Here is a 21972-nt window from a genome sequence, read left to right on the forward strand (position 1 = left end):
GAAGGCTGTGGCAATGCCTCCAGGACCAGTGGGAGATCACACCATGGCACTGACTCTCTGCATGACGGTGTGCTCATACACCGGAATAAGGAAGCAGTGAGAACCCATTGGTTCTTCATTCATCCTGTCTGATATTATAGAAAGAAAGACCTCCCAATCTGACTCAAAAGGTTGCTCTGTACTGAATCTCTAGCAGGATTTGCAGAATAATTGTGAGCAGGTGAAAAGTGTACACCACTACAACAGTTACTACAGTGTGGCTATCTGGCACCAGGACATTGTTTCTTTTGGGGTTTTCTGCTCTGGAGTGAGGACCAGGGAAGGCAATAGACTGCCTGCTTTATCACAAAAGATCCACAGACTTGGCAAACTGGGACAGACAGCTCTAAGCTGAAAACTGATGAGTTTAATGAGGCTGCAGTTCTTAAGGACAATTAGGCAAAGTGAAAAGACAGTATCTGGCCTGTAATAGGGACAAAATTGCCAACAGGCAAAAAGGCAAATATTTTGGATCATTTCTTCAAGAGGTAAAGACTGCATCAGATCTCCATTTACTGCACATATGTCCTCTCCTTGAAAACTGTTGTCTTTGATGACACCAAAAGTATCATCTATCTTTGTCAGACATCCCACACATTCTCACTGTGGATTGTCTTTACTGTCTGTACTTATATATTATTTTTCAGCCTTTCACAATGATTGAAGCTCCAGGTCAAAGGAAGGACAGTATATCTAAAAGAGTACAGTCAAAACTTAACTTTATTACACTGATGAGCCCTAAATAGAGAAAAATGAGTCTGTACAGTAGTTGAGTGTGTAACTTTTGGGATAGAGAAGAAGAAAATAACCATTGCTTCCTCACAGCACTGGAGCCCTGGGTTCAGTTCCTGGGGTGCTACCTGCACATGTCACAATCGTCATCCCTCCTCTAGAGGGTGCTCCGACCCTTTTTGTATTTTAGTTTCATTTTTACATTCACCTGCCCCTTGTTTTGTGTGTATTACTTAAACCCCGTGCCTCTGAAGCTCTCTGCTCAGCATTGGAAGATGGAAGCCACAAGGCTTTCATATTCCCCGGACTCATTGGTAGCCCGAGGGCGGGTCTCATTTCCTGGCATCCTGACCATCTGGATCCAGGGCTCGGAGCACCCGGCTCCGTTATGATTTTACTTCCGTGTTCCTGATTCCTCGTCCCTGTTCCTGTGTCTGTTTTGATTGATCTCCCGGAATGGACTTTGGACAGCTACCTGGTTTCCCCTTCTGGATTGTTTTGGACACGCCCCGCGAGCATTGGAACACTGCCATCCTGTCAGTCATCCCATCCTGATCCTGTCGTGTTTCCCTGTTGCCCTTCTCCCACCTCTTCCGGATTTTACCATCTGCACAGGGTCCTAAATACGCACTACATGGGAGTCAGGACCGGCTCCCCTTACAGCACAGAGTTTGTATGCTATCCAAGTGTTCATGTAGGTTTTTCCCCAGTGGTCCAGCTCCTTTGGGTCCTCTACCAGTCCAAATACATACTAGTAGGTTAATTGGCTCCAAGGAAAATTAACCCTGGTGTCAGTGTATGTTTGTGCCTGCCTGCCCTGTGATGGATTGGCATCCCATCCAGGGTGTTAATCTGCCTTCTGCCCATTGCTTGGACTCGTTTTGGAGTGATGTTATTCCAAATTCATTTAACAAACGCCTACCCAAAATTACATGTCTTATGACATAAACTGCTCTAAAATAGATGTTTTACTATTTTGTGATCCTGCTCTTTGGCTAAAGGATTTCACAGCGACTGCCTGCACTTCTCCTAGGTTACAAGCTTACATATGTAATTCTCACCACTCCAGTTGCTGTGTCTTCTAATGGATCTGACATGTCTCCTGCTGTTTCTGACCCGCTCTCCAGTTTGAGAACTTACTAGGTTATCATCATGTCAGACAAAGTTATTCATTTAATTTATGTTGAAAGATTTCCTAGTTTCCCTGACCTTAAGTGAAGTCACTTAATCTCATGGCATCTACATGGATAAATGCTTTATATAGTAGTTACAATGTGTGAAACCAGAACAAGTACCTAGAGATCAGCTCGCTGGTTCATCTGTTTTTTCAGATGTTTTGCCACAAATTTAAGAACATAAGAGAAGGCCATTAAATCTTTTAAGGTCATTTGCTTTTTAGTAGCTAATTGATCAAACAGTCTGCTCCTGTAGAATCGAAAGAATTGAAAGAATTGATGATAACTGCTTTGACAATAGGACTCAAACCTTTTGCATAAAAATGTTCTTCCTCTTTTCAGGTTTAAATTAATTTACTCTTGGTTTCCATTTGTGATACCTGGTTCATGTTTCACTGTTCATTCTAAAGAAGTACTGTACATAGGATTAACTGTGTCAATAGCTTGAAGGGTTTTGAATATTTGAATTGAGTCCAGATGCTTTCCAAGTCAAACATTCTATTTAAACATTCCTGAATTCCCTTTGCAGTCATAGTATTTGCTAATCTTCCAACAGTATTTTAATATCAACTGTGAACTTGACAGTTCACAGTTGGGTGATATGGCCAGCAGCCATATCACCCTGCAATTCACAACTGGCAACCCACTGAAGCTAAGCAGGTGTGAGCCTGGTCAGTACCTGGATGAGACGTAAAATCGAGGTCCTGACTCTCTGTGGTCATTAAAAATCCCAGGGCGTTTCTTGAAAAGAGTAGGGGTGTAACCCTGGCGTCCTGGCCAAATTTCCCATTGGCCCTCACCAATCATGGCCTCCTAATAATCCCCATCTATGAATTGGCTTCATTACTCTCTGCTCTCCTCCCCACTGATATCTGATGTGTGGTGAGCGTTCTGGCGTCTTTGGCTGCCGTTGCATCATCCAGGTGGATGCTGCACATTGGTGGTGGTGGAGGGGAGTCCCCATTACCTGTAAAGTGCTTTGAGTGGAGTGTCCAGAAAATATAAGTGTAAGCAATTATTCATTATTTTTACTTTTAAATAAAATAGGAAGAGCTATGGTACTAATACAAATCTGTGTGACTACATCACCCCAATTTGAGATTTCACTCCATATCTGTATTCTATTTATTCGGTTTTCTATTTATGAATCAGCTCTTTGAATATCTATCACGTCAATTTGAGAACTAATCTTTTGGTAAACCAATCCTTTGAGTAAATTTATCATAAAGCTTTCTAAAAATCAAAATATACCATAAGCTCTGCCTATACATTACTGTTGTAAATTACAGTCCTACCTTTTCTAAATCTATGCTGAGTATCCCCCAGAATCCATACAAATGATCCTCAAGTCGATTCAGTTATCATTTTCATAACCTTATATAGTACATAACGGGAGTTAAGAATTGTTGATCTATAATCCATTTGGTTTTGCCATCCATTATGAATGGGCAGTATAATAGCAATTTTCAAGTCAGCTAATAATGGGCCATTACCCATGACTATTGAAAACGTTTTGGTAATGGCAAATGTATAATATTTTGTATTTCTTAATTACAATGGGTAGAATGCTTTTAGGTCCTGGATATTTGTTTATTATACAGTAAGTGTTTCTAATACCCATAACACTTCTGCCTCTTCTATGATCATACTATATATACAGTATATAGAAATAAAAAACTTTATAACTTTATACAGTATATTATAACATAGAGTTTAATTCCATACTAAAAAGTTAAAAAAGGCAAAAGAATATCTTTTGGCCGTGGAACCGTCTTCAGGTGTGTCACATTTTTTTTTTTACTTTTATTGCAACATTGCTGTCTTTCTCATGGCCTTTGAAATATTTTAATGTTTTTAGTTTGTTATACTTCTTTGCTTTAACTAGATTCTGCTTTTTTGGGGGGGACTTAATTGATACTGTAGCAGTCATGCTCTGAAGCATTGCAAAGAGCCCTGAACCCCAGAGGTCCCAGGGAAAGAGAACTCACAGTCAATCTTCCAATACAGTAGGTCTGGGAGTAACTGCGGCAGTTTGCCACGGAAGATATTATGCCCTGAATTGCTCTTCTATCCTTGCCTCCAGGTGGGCAATATGCGGAAGGTGGCAGGTGTTTCCTGGGATGTTAATATGAGATAACAGTCGGCATGTTGGAGGCTGTTGTCAGGACTTTGTGGTCATGTAGGTACAGTAGCAGTCTTGCACTAAATGTCACAGCCTGTACACGCTCTACTTCTCTCCTGTTCCTACTGTAGTTCCCTGTGATTATTCATGTCTTTCTTGTGTCTCTTGTTGTGTAGCCTATATACTTCCTGGTTCTGCTCTGCTCCTCGCTCAGCATTGAGGTTCGGATGTCCTGAAACCCGCCTAGCATCAGGTCGCCCCATGTCCGCTACCTGAAGGCATAGGTTTCTATTCGGCATTTTCCGTGCTAACTCCCGTCTCACCGCTACGCATAGGGTCTTTTTCGCTCTTCAGCCATTCCACGGTTCATCCCTTCCAACATCCGTGATACTAAAACTCAACAAGGACTTCTCAGTTAAGGGCTTAGAGTTGATAGCTAACTGGAACAGTGCCCTACAGTGCATAGTTAAGCAAACAGGAGGACAGTGATGCAGTGTACACCATCTAACCTAATGTTTCATAACTGTCTATTCCTATAAGAACTGCAGAGTGAGATGAAGGTGAAGAAAGATATGGGTCTACAAAGACTTTCAGTAGCTCATCAAAAACTATTGATGCGTTCCAACATAACAGAAGGAAAACTCAAATTACTTTTTAATTTCCTGGCTTTTAAAAATAAAAGTAGTAATAATAATAGACAAAAAAGAAGTAGAAAAGGAAAAAGATATTGATGAAGAAGAGTTATTTTTACTTTTCAATATACTACTGTATAAATCCAGATGATTGGGCACAGGATGTAAGCAAAATTGTTTAAATTTGCCTTTGAAGAGATAAAGGTTCTTTGAAAATATGTCAAGGTAACCAAAAATACAAGATATATAAATTATATATAGGTATATTTAAAAAACCTTAAAAAGATGTTTTATATCTTCATAAAATTCAATCAGTTTATTTCCTCATTATCACTGTTCATAATCAGAATTTCTAAATAAACTGCATTTATTCTTTAAAGGTACACCCCCCTTCATATTAGAATTAGAATAATACATTTTAAATGATGATCTGTGACCTATGATATTTTAAGAGATGAGTATTCACCCAAACTTGGTTTTTAACATTTTAGACAAAATGTGCATAATAACATTTGTTAATTGATCTATTTGTCAAAAAATGGGGAAAATAATCAAAGCTTGAATATAAAACAGCAAGTACACTGGACTAAATTAGGTTATTGAAGGAATTAAATGTGAGTTAAACGGGTTTGGATGCCAGCAGTCAATGTCACCAGTGTTACTACTGAAAATTAAGTGGGACCTTAAACAGTTCTATATTGAGCTGAGTATAACAGTAACTGTGTTTAACATGTAATATATTTTTAGAGTATTAATGAGCAAGCCATGATTTTGCGGACTGATCACATGTATTAATCTTCTTATACTCAGAAATAAAATATTTGAAAACCAGAAGGCATATTCATAATGAAATAAATAAAGGAGTGCATCAAAAACATATGAATGTCTTGCTGTAGTAGATGTGAATCATACAGTATTTGGGGCAGATGAAGTGAATATCTCACAAATATGTGTATACAAGTACTGTACATTGTTTTTAAGAGCCTCCCGCATATTTCCTCCCAACATATGCTTCATGTTTTTTGCTATCTTTGAGTAGGCCAGGCTCCAAGAAACAAAACAAAAACACAGGAGACTCAGCATCAATAATCACAGTGTAACCTGAAATATCACCCTACTCTCAGATAAAGTATCTGTAAAAGAGACTAGAAACATGTACAGTACTTGGAAGGAGAGTGGAATACAAACAGGCTCATTTAACTTGAAGACAAAACATTTTTCCCTTTTTCAGTTGCATCCGTGTATTGATAAGCTTTCAGATTGTGCAGTACAGCTCATGAAAAAGAATGATGCATCAGATCCAGAGAGCAAATGACACATTTGACCTTGGTTGTGTGTTACCAATCTTCTGCACTTGCCAGTTACAAAATCTGACCTTGGTTTTACTTAGATTTGAAGCAGAAAATGTATGTTAGAGGCTGCTGTTAGCCACAGTTTAGATATTTTTAATGTTATTTTTCTATGTTTAATTAAATATGATCTTTATACACTGATGCCTTGTGTACAATTTTGCATACAATTGATAAATATTTATGTATACACACATGATCTTTTGGTTTGGATTTAGATCATATAATACCTAGACATGAAGGCAAGAACAATATAGTGGGTACATATCAGGTGTCATATCTGGTGGCTTGTGGGTTCAGATCCCTGCTGTGTTATGCACTGCTGCTGTACAGTGAGGTGTGAGATAATTTGCCCCAGTTGCTCCTGCATGACCAGCTTATTATACCAGCTTATTATAAATGGAGACATGCATTGCTAGAGGCAATCCATGAGATGGGCTTACAGTGGGTATAGAAAGTCACCAACCCCTTTCAAAATGTGTACCTCTTGTTCTATGACATTATGAAAAAAAACGTAATTAAATTAGGCTTGCTCCATTTTTATTTACACACAGTATCCCACATTAGCTAAGTGAAAATACACTTCTAAAACATTCTGAAAATTAATAAATATTAAAATACCTTATTTGGATACTGTAAGTGAACACCCTCCTTACAATTGCATTTGTAAACTTGCTCAGGTATAACCCATCACCTTACAGATCACACAACAAACTAACTGGCTCCCACGTGGTGATTTTGATTAGTTCAGAATAAAAGCAGCTGTTTCTAGAGGATTCCACTGCTTGGAAGTGCATTTCAAAACAAAGAATCCACTATGGGTGGAAAGGTGCTTTCAAAAGAACCTCGAGATCAAGTTGTGGAAAGGCACAAGTCAGGAGATGAGTATTTAAAGATTTCAAAGGCTTTATGTATACCATGGAGCACAGTCAAGACCATCATTACGAAGTGGAAGGCATATAGCACCACCCAGATCTTGCCTAAATCAGGCCTTCCTTCCAAACTGGATGACCAAGCAAGAAGGAGCCTGATCAGAGAGGATACTAAGAGGCCGATGGCAACTTTGAAGGAGCTACAGGGCTTTATGGCAAAGATCGGTCATTGTGTGCATGTGACAACAATATCAGAAGCGCTCCACAAATCTGGCCTGTATGGGAGGGTGGCAAGAAAAAACCCACTTCTTAAATAACATCAAGTCTCAATTATGTTTTGCTAAAAAGCACTTTAAAGATGCTGTAGTCAGATGAGACCAAAATCCAACTTTTTGGCCAGAATGCAAAATGGTATGTCTGGCGAAACCCTAATACATCTTACCATCTGAAGAACACCATTCCTACAGTAGAGCACGGTGGTGGCACCATCCTGTTGTGGGGGTGTTTCTCTTTAGCTGGGACTGGGGTACTTGTCAGCATATGAGGGAAGATGGATGGTGGGAAATACAGGCAAATTCGTGAAGAAAACCTGCAGCTCTCAGCTAGGAAGTCGAAAATGTGAAGATGGTTCATCTTTCAACACGGCAATGACCCAAAGCACACAATATAATTCAAGCAAAAGATGCTTCCACCAAGTATTAACTCAGGGGAGCGTTCTCTTATCCAACCCAGTTATTCTACTTTTTATTTTTATTCAGAAATTTTGCTTTGTTTTTTCACTTGGGTGTTGCAAGGTACAATTTGTAAATAAAACTGGAAAAATTCCAAAAAGGTGGATTTTATTTTCCTTATTTTTGGGCTTTAGGGCAACAAAATGTGAACATTTTGAAAGGGGATGGTGACTTTCTATGCCCACTGTATACTAGTATCCCATCGTTGAGGTGGAGGTGTGCTCTATTTTCCATTTAACACCATGGAATTCAGTTCAATAAAACTTGAGTGTTATTCACATGATCAATTAAACATCACTTCTAGAGCCTCCCTAGTGTCTCAACCAGTAATAGTGCTTGCTCAAACGTGTGAATCTGTGCTGAAGACATTAGCTGAAACTAACATGGACTTCCTGTATGGCTACATGCAGTTGGCTGGATGCTTCCAGGGTTTGATAGGTTTAATAAATTAGGATGTGGAATAGGAAAATGACTGCTGATTCCAGAAAAAAATAATTATAACATTACTTACAACACTTTTATGCCATTAACTAAAGAACAAATGCTTAGCTTTGAGGGAATTAACTAAAGGTTTTTTACTATAAGTTTGTATTATAACTTGTTAAGTCTCTTTTTATTATATCTTGTCTCAAAAGATAACATAGCCACATGATGTCTTTACGCACAGCTGATATAGTTCTCAGGGAAATGACCGAATGACCTCTCCTGGAACAAAGGGTCAATTCAGCAGAAGGGGCACGCAAGCTGGCAGTAAAGAATATATATGTAATGGTCAGCTTTTTAGAATGACCATATATAGCCACAATGCAAGCAGAGAGTCAAGTGGGAGTGTATCTTGTATTGTTTGTTCCACTATATAAAGGAGCACTATAAACGTTTTATAAGTTTTTTAAGTCTTGTGCCACAAGTAAGACCTCCATATGCATATGAAATAAAGACGACTTTCAACACACAAATGCTCAGCTGATGCCGTTTTTTCTGGCACAACAGTTTAGAACCACATCTTATAATGTAATACAGTATAATTGAAAGTGGTCTTTACAGAATAGTGATACCTTTCATAGTCAATGAAGCTAATAGTCTTGTGCAATATAAAGTACACTGTGTACTTTACCGAGAAAATCAATTCACTTCTCATATTACCATCTTTGCTTCACTTTGCAGTGATGAAAAGAAGATTTGCTGGATGTTTATAACTCTGCTCTTACAGCATTATTTATTGTTTTCATCGCAAGAAACTCAATTAAAAAACAGCAAATCTGATGGTTTGTTTAGTAGCCTTCAATTGGTTAATACTTCATCATATTAACAGTCATAATAATAAGCCTATATAATAAACAATAGAAAAAAATAATGATTAGTTGTGTCGATAATATCAGATATTATACAGTAGTTAGGAATTAGTCATGAAATACTAAGTAATAAAAGAGTAAAATGCAAATTTGGCATTCTTAAACCATAATTGAATGTGGCTCCAAAACGATTGTATTAAAAATTATTGTTAGTAAATTTATAACATATTTTTTTTAATTTGACATAGTTAAAACAAATAATTACCGCTACTTTAAATGGGTTTGCTTTTCCTTTCTAAGTCTGTCCCTTTCGTCATTATGAAAGGATACACATAATATGATATTAGCTTAAAAAAGCACAATGCTATCAGGCACCAAGAGACCTTCCAGTTATAGTTGTGAAGGTGCAATTAAAATCTAACCTGTATGCATTTCTACTGAGTCCTGCATTTCTGCCAAGAAAGGTTTGTTGCAATGTGCCAAAGCCTGAGACTGCTTTGTGATACATGATAGACATCCACCAGGGAACTTGGGGTAACAATCAAATGTTTTTTGGGAACAAAGCTGGATTTGAATGTCACAAGATGCTGAAACTACAGCATAATTCCTTTTCCCTGTACACTTCTTCTGAATCACTGCTGGCACACCATTTTATAAAGAATGTTTGGCTAGAATTCTGCACAATTAAAATAAAACCCTCTCACAGGAGAACGAAAGAAAATGCAGATGAAATTCTTACAGAAGATAAAAAACTAAGGAGTTATTTGTCAAAGTTATATGATTTTTACTGTTATAAACAAGCTAACATACATATCATCAGTACACAAGGGCAGCAGATTGCTGCAAGCTAAATTTCTTCCACAAACAGACTTCAAACAATGATAGTCAATCCCTGCTGACTCAATCAGGCAGTAAGCAAGAGCTATCTCAACTACTTTGCCAGTTCCTATGCAAGGAAAGACTTTAAATTCACAAACAATATTTAGTCTGTATACAAAAATGAGCACTTAACAGTTGTTGTTTAGAAATATATTATGCTTTATGAGCTCAGTATTTAATATGGTATTCATTGAATGAAAGTATTTGATGTTTTTCTCCACTTCAGGCTTTGATTAATCTTCAGTTATTCAGCTGAATCACATTCTTTAATTCCACTTAAAGCAGATGTGTAAAAACTAAAAGGGCTGTAGCTGTGCCACCTGTGATTCCCAGTGCTGTCAGTTTAGTACATTGCATAATGTATGATGCCTCCTAAAGTGTAACCTAAGCTATTCAACATCTGCATGTGCTTCTGACAAGCATCTTTTGGCACAGTTTCACAGGGAGGTGCATTCTGTTTGCCTACCACTGTCTTGACAAACAAAACTAATCTGTGGTTCTCTTTCTCAGTTGAGTCTTATAGAGAATTGATTTTTCTTTTTGTCCCATTCTACAAACCTGCTTACCAGTGCAGATTGAATCAGTTTAGTCGCATTAGAGACTGCAACCTCAACATTACAATGACACAATACTTGTGGATTCTAGCACATTTGACACAGAAAAATATACACGGTGCTCAAAGGCACAATGCTCAGTGAACAGAGCTGAAATGATAAGGCAGAAAAATACTGTATTGCAAGATTCCATTTATTGTATTACTCAAGAGAATAACACTGCAGTATCTTTGCATAGACATAACACAGCCAGTGTATCTCTTCTTGTTAAGGGATTCTGCAGCTCTTTTGGGACCACTCTAAACTAATATACTGTAAATCTTACTGTTCTAGAAGTAACGCCAACACTCATACTTGCGGGAAGATCGCTGTCAAGATCTCTACTGGAAAATCATCTGTCATGGAGAGAAAACACCCTGAAGCTCTTAATATAATTTATTTTGATTTTGCTTCTGTTTGCCTCAACTGCTCCTACTACGAACATTACCAGTTTCTTGTACCCTCATCTTTCATGCAGCATCTGCTGAAATATGGAGGCAGGCTGTAATCTGTCACATTGAATGGATTTCATTAGCTAAAACTTTTGTTTTACAAACTCACCATGTGATATACCGAGAAGCATTACAAACACACCTAATGAGCATTGGGAAAAAAATTTAACGCCCTTTTTGTATATTTCTTTCCCAGGAGTCACTGAATTTACCAGACTGTACCAAGAAGGAAAAGAGAAAAAAGCTGTCTCAATATCAGCCTTGCAGGTCTTGTGCTAAAGCATGTTACCAGATTAACATTCCATATTAAGCAAGTCTCAAGGAACAAACACTTAAAATAAATGCATTTATGTATGTAATATGCATTCAACTTTAATGTGGTATTCAGAATACTGAATTAATTTTCATGCAGCACATTAAGACTACAGTCATCTTTACTCATGCAGGTAAATCATATACTTTTTTCACTACTATGCATATGTATATAAATCAAAAGGGTTATACTAACTCCTATTGTATATATTTTGTAGTCCTTATGAAGATTTGGCACTTTTCTGATTGTTTGCATGACTTGTACTCTACTGTATCAAATAATGACTTAACTATAGTGCATTTAATTTTAGTCATTTTATGGGATGAGATTTCATCATGTGTTTTTATATAGAGTTTTGTTTCTAGAATTATTTCTAACACTATACATATGTGTTAATATACAGACCTTTACTAAAGTTATATTTCCAGTGTTTCAAAGTGGCAAGAAGATTGTGAATGCTCATGTACGCACAGAATATGTACAGAAGAACTCCAGGGACCTGACAGGTCCAGAGTTGCAGTGCTGTTGCAATTCAATTAAACAACCATCTCACTGCAAATAACTTCTTTGAACATTTCAAATCTGATTTCAGACAATTACGCAGCACAGAAACTGCCCTTGTTAAAGTTAACTATCTTCTTATGGCTGCTGATTCCTGTTCTCTTTCTATCCTTATTCTTCTAGACCTCAGTGCTGCTTTTGACACTGTTAATCACAACATCTTACTTTCTTATCTTGAGACTGTATTTGGAGTTTCTGCTATTGCTCTTAAATGGTTCAGCTCTTACCCTTCTGATCTTTCTTGGGGGTTTACGTTCTGAGTTTGGGTTCATTAAGTCAGGTGTCCCTTGGTGCTCGATACTGGGCCCCCTACTATACATACACTGATACTGTAGTAGCTGTTTCTGCACTCTCTAATTACATCTCTGACATAAAAACATGAATGACTCAAAATTGCCTTCATTTAAACTGTGACAATACTGAAGTCATGCTCCTCGGCATCTCCCAAGCCAATGCAGTAACCCTGTCTGTGGGTTGCACTGTACTTGAATTTCAATCTAAATGGAAGAATTCAGGGGTGATATGTTATAGAGGCTTGAGTTTTGGTATACATGTTCAAAATATTGTCAAACATCATTTTTCCATCTCAGAGATCACCATACTATGACCTACAGTATATGTGTTATTGTAGCGCAAAAGCAGGTAAACAAATTCATCATCTTTAGAATTGATTACTGAAACGCTTTATTTGCTGTAGTATCTAAATCGACACTGAACAAACGTTCAGCAGCCAGAATCCTGACCAAGTCACATGCAAGTGATCAAGTTACTCATGTCCTGGGTCATTGCAGTGTCAGGTTTTGTGTAGACTTCAAAATCGTATACTTTCCTATAAGATTCTATATAGCTTGGCACCTCGGTACTATTCTGATTTATTATTTTCCTACTCCCCACCTCACATCTGGGTGGTGGGCGGTGCGGTGGCTCTGTGTCTAAGGATCTGTGCCTGTGGCTGGAAAGTTGCTGGTTCGTATCCCGTGGCCAGCAGAGGAATCCTACTCTGTTGGGCCCCTGAGCAAGGCCCTTAACCCCAACTGCTCCAGAGGAGCCATTTATAAATGGCTGACCCTGCGCTCTGACCCTAAGCTTCTCCCCCTGTCTGTGTGTCTCATGGGGAGCATGTTGGGGTATGCGAAAAGACAAATTCCTAATACAAGAAATTGTATATGGCCAATAAAGTGATCTTATCTTAACTTTCATTTCTTACATATGTGTCTCCTGTTTGTCCCCCCAGTTCATTTACATTATGTGGGTCAGGGCCTAGAAGTCCATCCCCAAGGTTATCAGACAGTCACCTACACTGAACACATTCAAATCCAGACTCAGATCTTTGTTCTTCAGAAGACATTTATTTAATTGGTGTTTGTGTCTGCTCATTGTATCTTCTATTACATTTCTAAGCCCTTGTGTTTATTTGTGCAGATTGTGTTATCAACTGTTTTCTTTTGTTTTAACTGTTTTTCTAGGTATAGCACTTTGAGAAGCTACTTTTAAAGTTGCTATATAAAACAAAGTTTATTATAAGTATTTAACCATAATGCCAATTTTAAGGAAGACATTGGAAGGAATAAGTCAACATCCTCTATGCTCAGTGTAGTGATTCATTGCTCATTTTCTGAATTACAAAATCACAAATTCCCCTTGATTAAAGCTGTGGGTACATGGGCCTTTCTAATTGTAACTCAATTTATCTACTTCAATCAAATTAATCTTATTTAATTGACTGTGACCTGGTATTTACTGTACACAAGATTATGGGTTTGTTATGCTAAAAGAGAATATAATATATATTGGGAGTCATGAGGAATTAGAAATAAATGGAATAATCAGCAGTGAATATACACTGAGGCACACATCTGATGGATTTAATAATATATGTAAGATATACAGTACTGTATCTAACAGCTTACAAAACACTGAAAATAACATTCAAACTAAAGAGTCATGTGTTATCAGTATTAAAAATGGAACAATGTCAAAACAAAAATGTTACTCAATTAATACTGGGTATGACCACAGTCATTGCAGTGTTGGCAGATCTAATCAGTCTCTGGATGGATTGCTTTGGGATTCTCTCCCAATCTTTCTATGCAGCTTTAGCCAGCTGGCAAGAGTTGGACCGTCGCAATTGTCTTCCGTTGATGGCATTGGCAAATTAATCCCACAACTGTTTCTTTGAAAGCTGTTCAAGAGAGACAGCTAGCCATGACAAGGCCTTGACATTTTTTATTAAAGCCTTGCCATTGTAATCTGTGCTGTGTGGTCTTGCTTCATCATGCTAAAAAATCAACACTTCTGGCTTGACTTGCAGGATTAAAAAAAACTGTTGGCTCAAGGTCTTTATCAATGTATCTTTGTGCTGTAAAGCAGATGCCAAGCTACATCAAAAACATTGTTGTGTTAAGGAAACTCCATTCTACTTCACCATATTTCCACTGCCCTATCAGTTGGCTTGAGCAATGCAGCAGTCAATATACAGTAGTATTCATCATGACATCTCCAGACACATTGTCTTTCAGGAGGTCTTGCAAGGGCAAAGGCAGCATTAGTTGTTGAATAAAACTGTCATGACTGTAATCGCTCCTCTTAAGGGTGCTCCAGCTCTTTCTTATTTTAGCTAATGACATGCACCTGCCCCCTGTTCTGCCCCTCCTTATTTAAGCCTGGCGGTCTCACTATTCCTGGCTCAGCATTGGGAGATGGACGCCTGGAAGGGTCCAGGAGTAACCTGACGGTATAGGCTTCATCATGGCGTCCTGACCATCTGAATCCGGGGCTTGGAGCTCCTGGCCTCGTTAACCTGTTTTTATTCCCTGTCCCTGTAACGAACCCCGTTCCAGTTTTGTCTCGTCATGGATGGATCACCCGGTTTTGGACTGTGAACTTCGCCCCGGATCTCCCCCCTGGACTCTTTGGACTCCTTACTTACTTCTGGATTATACAATCTGCATTGGGTCCTGATCGACTGGCTCCCGTTACATAAAACACTCCACCACTCTCTATGTTGCAAACTCAGTAGTTCTATGGTGTCACCATAGAAGATAATGATTTCATTTACAGTGATATCAGTGAATGTTCTCTACAGACAGCTCTTCTGTTCTTGCTTGGGCTCTTATCTAGCCTCTGCCTACCAAGACATGTCCCTAATAGAGTCACTTGGCTCAAAGATTTGGCTAGTGGTTTCTCTGGGCTGCTTTGCTCATTGTTGAAGTAGAATATTTTATTCTCTGGGTAATAGGCATGTTTCAAATACATTGATTGCCATCAGGCAATTGTCATCACTCAAGCAGGTCATGGTAATAGACTTTTCTGTTTTTGTATTAATTAAAATGTTATTTTTGAATGGCTTGTGCTATCTCTGGAGGAAGGAGCACCTGGGACTCTTAAAAAGGAGGGGTCTTAATCTTTAAATAAAGAGTTTGTTCACAGAATAATAAAACTGCAAACTACTTTCCTTCCTGTTCTTATTTAAACATGACATAACAATAAAAAGTCTGGGGTCTTCTTTCTTAAATTTTCAAATTCTAACTGCCTCTCTGTTTGTTCCCAATTGGTCTACAAGAGACACTTCTATTTGAAAAGAGTAGAATTTTCTTCCAGTTTTTTTCTGCTTTCATATACTTTTCAACCCTGGTGTAGTTTCAGCTGATCTATAATGCTCTTTCTGGGATTTGGTCTTCCTGGTCCATTTATTTTCTTTATATCTTCAGGAAAACACAGGGATTCTATATTGATGTAGATTCCATCTATGATCCTCTCCCTCACAGTCTTAGTCATATAGATTCTGAATCATTTCAATTGGCAATTTAAAATTAACACATGAAACACACACTGGTATTTTTACTTGCTTTTTTTAAAGAAAACACATTATTTGAAGTATTTTGTTATCCCAACAAACAAGTCTACTTAATTAACAAATCTATCTGCTTGTTATTTGAAACACAAATATCATTAACATGGCCTTTGAGCTATCAATGTAAGACTGTTACGCCCAGCATTTGCACATAGAGTTAAACAACTCCAGGTGCCATGAGAACTTGTTTGAGGTAGCTGTCCCAGCCACCTGTCCTCACTTAATGGGTAATCATCCCATTAGATCTGGGATATTAAAACCCTGATACGTCTATGGTCCAGTGTTCTGTCATTGAGCCTCCTTCCATACCAGGGATGTGCTCTCATCACAATCATGATTCTGAACCGTTCTGCCACCTGGCTCTGTTTCTGTGTCCGGTCACTACTCCGGGTCAGCATTGAATCAAACCAGTGGCGTTGTGCAATATCCTGGTCCTCCAGCATTGCTTGGCCATGCAGATCCCCTTTCATGCTCTGCGCCAAGCCTTCACACACTGATCAGCCCAGCTGGACAGTGCATTCCCTGTTTGGCTATCTCTGTCAGCTTTAACAGCGCATCCCGTGTTAGGCACTTTTTGTCAGCCTGCATAGCACATGCCCTGTTTGGATATCTCTGTCAGCCAACACAACTACTTTCCCAGCTTTTTGGGACAGACATTCCTTTGCCTCCAGCAGACACAACCTTGTTCAATCTTATAGCTGCGTCATAACAAAGACATCTTGCTTTATCTTTGTCATCAGAATATGTGAATGCATAAATCTAAGTGTACACCCGTTCCATTTTTCCAGGGCTCAGAGAATTTGATGAGTAACCACTGCTTTTCTCCATTAAGCAAATCTCTACATGTTGCCACTGTTTTTCTTAAATTCTCTATTAAAACGTTTCAAGTCAAGAATCACTATATAAAATTAATAAAATATTTGGATTAAATAAAATATTTTATTAAATACAATAATACAATATAAAAAAGATTTTCCAATGTTAATTGCACAATAAGTCTGATACTGTTTCAATAAGTTTCAATTATACTTTTTCAATGAAAAAAAAATTCTTAATGGTCTGAATACATTAGTGCATTTTTTATTGAATTTGCCTGGCAGTTGGATCGCACAGAAAGTAATGCTTATTTTATATCTCTCGTAGAGCCAACTAAACTTTATCAGCAATTTATCTTATTTATGGAATTCATTTTTATCAGTATAAAATACAAATTGTTCCCTTAGATATCCTTTTACAATAATACTTATTTATTACATAATGCTTAAAATGTTTCACACTTGTACATGATAGACATAGATTAAATAAAGTAATGTGTAGGGGTATTACTGTAATATTTAATATGTTTAGCCTATTATTAATTTACATTGCACAGAGAAATTATGCAGGGATGTGATTTAATTCTATTGTCAAAGCATAGTTTGTTCTTGGTGGTGCTTCTGTATTTCAAACTGAAGAAAGCCTTATTTAATGGATTGTTGAAGCCTAAATTGGAATTTATCCAGGAATCCAGTTAACATTCCAACTCAACAAAATGGTTGTGGGATCCTAAATGACAAGGTCACCTCCTGTAGTAGTGACACTTTGCCAGCATATTGGCTCAAGCATTCTAGTCCAGAGGGAAAAATGCCACCTACAAACATCACTTTTAGCTACAATCAAGTTTTCCTTTGAGGTCTCCAACCCAGTATTGACAAGAACTTTCTTTGCTTAAGTTCTGAGTTCTGATGAGAACAGGCTACAAGATGGTAGCAAATAAAAACAGGTCTTCAGCGCTGATTCTAGAAAGCCATAGGGTGTTTATGTTTTCATTTAAAATTAATTTGTGTCTACTTACTGTAAATGAAATGATTACTGTCTCAGTTATGATTTATGCAATTCTTAGGAACTGTATGAAAACAGGTAGTACCTTATCTCTCTAGGACCCTTGGCTCAAGGTCATATAATGAAATACTAAATGGTTTATATACTGTAGCTGTAGCAGCTTTCCAATATATTTCATGGTACAGACAAATCAGTGTAAAAGAGTAGATTTCACACATTGTGAATGGCATGGTAAACCAATACCTCCCATGGCACATTCTGACTCATTGGCACTATACAACAGGTGAAACCATAGGAGAAATATCCAAGACTTTCAGTTCAACCCTTAATATTACTGCACAGTCCTGATTATAAATTCTGAAATGGCACTGAACAAGTTAACTGGCATTCATAAAAGCAACAGGATAGAAGCACATTAATAATCTATCTGAATTTAAATGTTAATCTTAGCCCAAGGAGTTTTAGAAACATATGCCATATTTAATGAAATGATAATAGGCCTAGGACAAAAAATGTCTGATTTATAAAACTTGGCTCTATCAAGCTTATCTTTTTATTTGTTTTTTTTTTGTAATTGAAGTATCTGCTGCATAAAGACAAAATTTAATTTTATTTAATGCAGGTTATATATATATTGTGATGTTGCCTGAGACAGGGTTTATAAGGGCCCTTGCTTCTCCCCAAGCTCTGTCCCAAGGGGAGGGAGTGTAATGCCGCCCAGGGCAGCATCACTGAGGGCAGTGCTTCTCTCCAGGTGTGTGTCTTTAAGAGACAACAGTTTTACAGAGTCAGGGATTTAATGAGCTACAGCGCCGGGCAGCATTACTTTTACGGTCTGGCTGCCTACAGACAGAGTGCAGTCTGTTTCCAGTGCAGGACAGAGAAGTAAGGAAGAATGTTACTGCTAAGCAGTATGTTGTGAGGCCACATTGTTAGCAGTTCTTCCACTACATGTGGGGTATTGCAGTAGATCTGGCCTACCCAGTGATATTGAGGTGCTGGCATGTTTGTCTGGACTGCTGCTGGCTTTGTGTCCTGATGCTACAAGTCTGCCAGTGAAGGGCTAGGGACAGAGGCAGTGACAAGCCTAAATGAGCAAGAGATACTGTAAGACCTTGAGCATGACCTCAAAGAAGGTCGGGGAAGCTAGGATCGAGGTGTGAAAAAATATGACTAGGAGTTTTACGGTGCCGTCAAATGCGGTGTAACTTGATGTACAGATCTCTAAACATCTCTAAGCAAAGGGCTCAGAGCTTTTCAGTTAAGTTATTGCTCAAACAGAGCAAGAGAGGAAAAAAACATAGGGAGCTTCACAGGTAAGACACAGGTCACCCGGAGTGATGAGGGGACAAATAATATTCTCAGAGAAAAGTATACTGTACTGAATGTAGATGTAAAAATGTAACCTCTTAGTCTGTGTTGGGTCTTTTAGCATTGACCTGCCTGGATCAGTGTGGATAGAATGAGCCACACCAAAAGGAATAACAATATATTGTGATGCCATGGCTGGATACAGCCTCACAGGTTGTAATTTTTCAGAATCCAAGCACAAGAGACCAGAGAGTGAAAGTGATTATGAGAATTAATCAGACCAGACTTGCCAGTAATGGGGGAAACCACCCTTCCCGGGAGAAGTTAACTGCATCCCTGACGAAAAGAAACGCTGCTGAATATAGCCCGTAGGAGGGAGTCTCAAGTATGAAAAGTATGAAGCCTAAATTGCGAGACACCTAAAAGGAACCAAAGGGTTTAGAAAAAAGCCCTCAAAAGCCACGGGTACAGATCAGCAAACACAAGGGTTGAGGAGGTAAGCAGTGAAAAGAAAAAGTAGAAAAAGGTTCTGACTAGAATAGGGGCACAGGCTAGAAGCTGAAAGCCAAACGGAATCCGTTGGTTAGAAAAAAGGGAGTATAGTGTGATATGTCCATTATGAGTATAAGGAATTAAACTTCCAAAATGGACACAACGGCTTTAAATTATTAGGAGGTTTTACTTGTAGTGATGACACTGGAGTTATTGATCAACTCCATGCTGTTTGTTGATTGAGGATGAACTAAATCATGGGTTTTAATGGAGATGTAGTAGGTCTTCAGGAGCAATGGAAATGTTGGCTTTGAGGATGATTAAAAAGCCTCTTAATCTCTCCTTCTCTGCCATTTGAATGTGCAATATAATAGTACTTTTCACATAAATAAATCTACACCAACTGACTAAAGTTAGCTATGGTGGCTCTGACCATTTGAGAGTCAGGAAGCTGTGCTAAGAAAAATTCTCTGAATAGACTCTCCAAGCCCTGGTTTGATTGCTCAAGCAAGGATGTTAGACTGATGGTTTTATTGAGAATATCAACCTTTGCAAGACAGAACAGGGCCTGGATGAGGCCAAAAAGACAGATAGATCCTACCATCTGGGCAAGTTGAAAGAACTTATTCCTTAGATTATTCATCAAACTTGCGTCGATCTTCCAAATCACCTTTAGTCTGTTATGTACTTAACTTCTTCAATAAAAGAATCATATTCACTTTCATGGCATTAACTACCAGCTCTCCTACTAGCAAGAACTTTGTATATTTAGACTTTAGCAGCAATCTTTTTCCTACAGGATATGTTTCCTTATTGTCATTAAAAATAAAATCAGTGGCTTATTATTATTGAGGGCCCAGAATATACAGTACCACAGCTGAAAAATGAGACAAAATGAGAAAGTTGAAGTGATCCCCTTAGGTCTTACCTCATGGTGTACAGCAGGGTTCCATTGTCTACCAGTCTCAGGAGTTTATTAGGAGTGGTCATGTTATGGGCGACAGATTTCTTTCCATTGTGGAAAAATGTATCAGGTGTCCAGATTTTGCTGGCCAGGAGGTTATTCAGTGCTAGAACCTGCATGGGACCTTGAAACTTAAGACGCTCATCTCTCCAACTCTGACGGAAGAAGACATCAACTGTGTATTCCTGGAAAGAAGAAAAGGATTTTCTTTAGGATTTTTAGGATTTTGATTAAATAAAAAGAAAAATATTGATATTAAATGGGATTAAAAGTTTTGTATTTGTCAACATCTACATCACTCCGAAAATGTTTAAAGGCTTGTTTTCCTCTTTTAGAGGATTTATTGCAAAGCTTATTTTATTTTTGTATCAATGCAAAATTGTCATTGGTTTTGTCCTGTTTGTGAGTAATAAAAACATCTGAAATGTGTTTATTTGTATTCTAGTTCTGTAATATACATCTTTGTTTCAGAATTCAATTTTTCACCATGCGTCTAAAAAATGAAAATACACTAAGAGCAACTCAATAGTCTTAATTCGACTTGTTTCTTCACTCCATTATCTGTTTTTTTTATTGTAATTTGTAATGTTGCTTTTTTAAGGAATCATGGCAACATTACTTATTGCTATTTTATCTGAATACTTTTAAACAAATTGCTCCTCTGTTAAAGCCAGATCATGGTATCTGAACACTTCATCTTACAGTATGTTATTACTTAATAATCGGTAGGAAATAATGTAAGGTTCTCCTCAATCAAATAGTTATCACTTTCAACATCAGGGTAGAGCTCCCTTATAACAGTCCCGGACCATTAAGAGCAGTTGGAAATTATAATTTAAAATGTAATATTGTGAATATTTTTTAGGCTGTTGAGGTTTTAGTGCATCATGTAAAACCAGAAAGTTGAAGTTCTGTGACTAAAATAAAAAATAAGAAATAACAAAGAAATCAAGAGGAGAGAGGAAGAATGAATCAGAGACTATTAAACAGAAAAATAAAGAAGGATCTTAATGAATTGGAAGACTGCAAGTGTTCTTTTTCATTAAGTGCCTTGTTCTGCAATATCTGCCAATGATTTTGTAGAGGAAGATGTAGACACTGTTCTCCCTTGAGGAGAGTGGTGACAAATTCATGGACCATTTTCTTCTTTTTTAATACCACAGGTGATGAATTGAACTGATAACGGAAGACACACAAACTGGCCATTAACAGAATAAGAGCACCCAAGAATTGAAAGATTGAAAGATTTACAGTATAAAATGTGGAAGTTACTATAAATTTAGCTTAACTCGCTTGGCTGGCCATAGGACAAGGGGGACAGGACCCCATGAGAAATGAGGAGTGACTAAGGGGCAGCTGCAGAGATTTACAGTAGATGGGGCAGAGGAGGGACGCAAAAGGCATTTAGCAAGGTATAGAAGAGGAGTATGTATAGTACTTATAGTTTTCTAAGTGAGGAAATGACATCAGGAATGATTACAAATTGCTCATAGCTGAGGTTGATTGAAGCCTTTGACATTCCTTTTATTATAAACTCCAGTTGAAAAAGGTCAAATGTTTTTGCTTGTTAAAAGGTCAAAAAAGAACTGTTAACTCTCTGATTTAAACAAACAACAGCAGATTTAAAGCACAATAAACATGTTTGCCAAAAACCATAGTTCGCTGTTATGCCAAAGACAAGCACATCCGAAGCATTTAATGCTAGGGCTCCTTTTGAGCAACAAATGCATCTATCCTTTGCAGCTGAGAGAGGCTTATGTTATTTGTCATGTCTCCAGAAAAGGCTTCA

At 37.8% G+C, this 21972-nt stretch overlaps 1 protein-coding gene across 1 annotated transcript in view; it reads right to left on the reverse strand.

The window, feature by feature from the left end:
- Window positions 1-21972, reverse strand: part of gabra3 (gamma-aminobutyric acid type A receptor subunit alpha3) — a 142903-nt gene that overhangs the window by 47315 nt on the left and 73616 nt on the right. The window contains exon 5 of the mRNA XM_088648976.1: window positions 20148-20368. Coding sequence (XP_088505102.1) covers window positions 20148-20368 — 221 coding nt within the window. The remainder of the gene's footprint in view (window positions 1-20147; window positions 20369-21972) is intronic.

Source organism: Lepisosteus platostomus, chromosome 10 (genome assembly GCF_059453375.1).
Source record: "Lepisosteus platostomus isolate fLepPlt1 chromosome 10, fLepPlt1.hap1, whole genome shotgun sequence".
Taxonomy (NCBI): domain Eukaryota; kingdom Metazoa; phylum Chordata; class Actinopteri; order Semionotiformes; family Lepisosteidae; genus Lepisosteus; species Lepisosteus platostomus.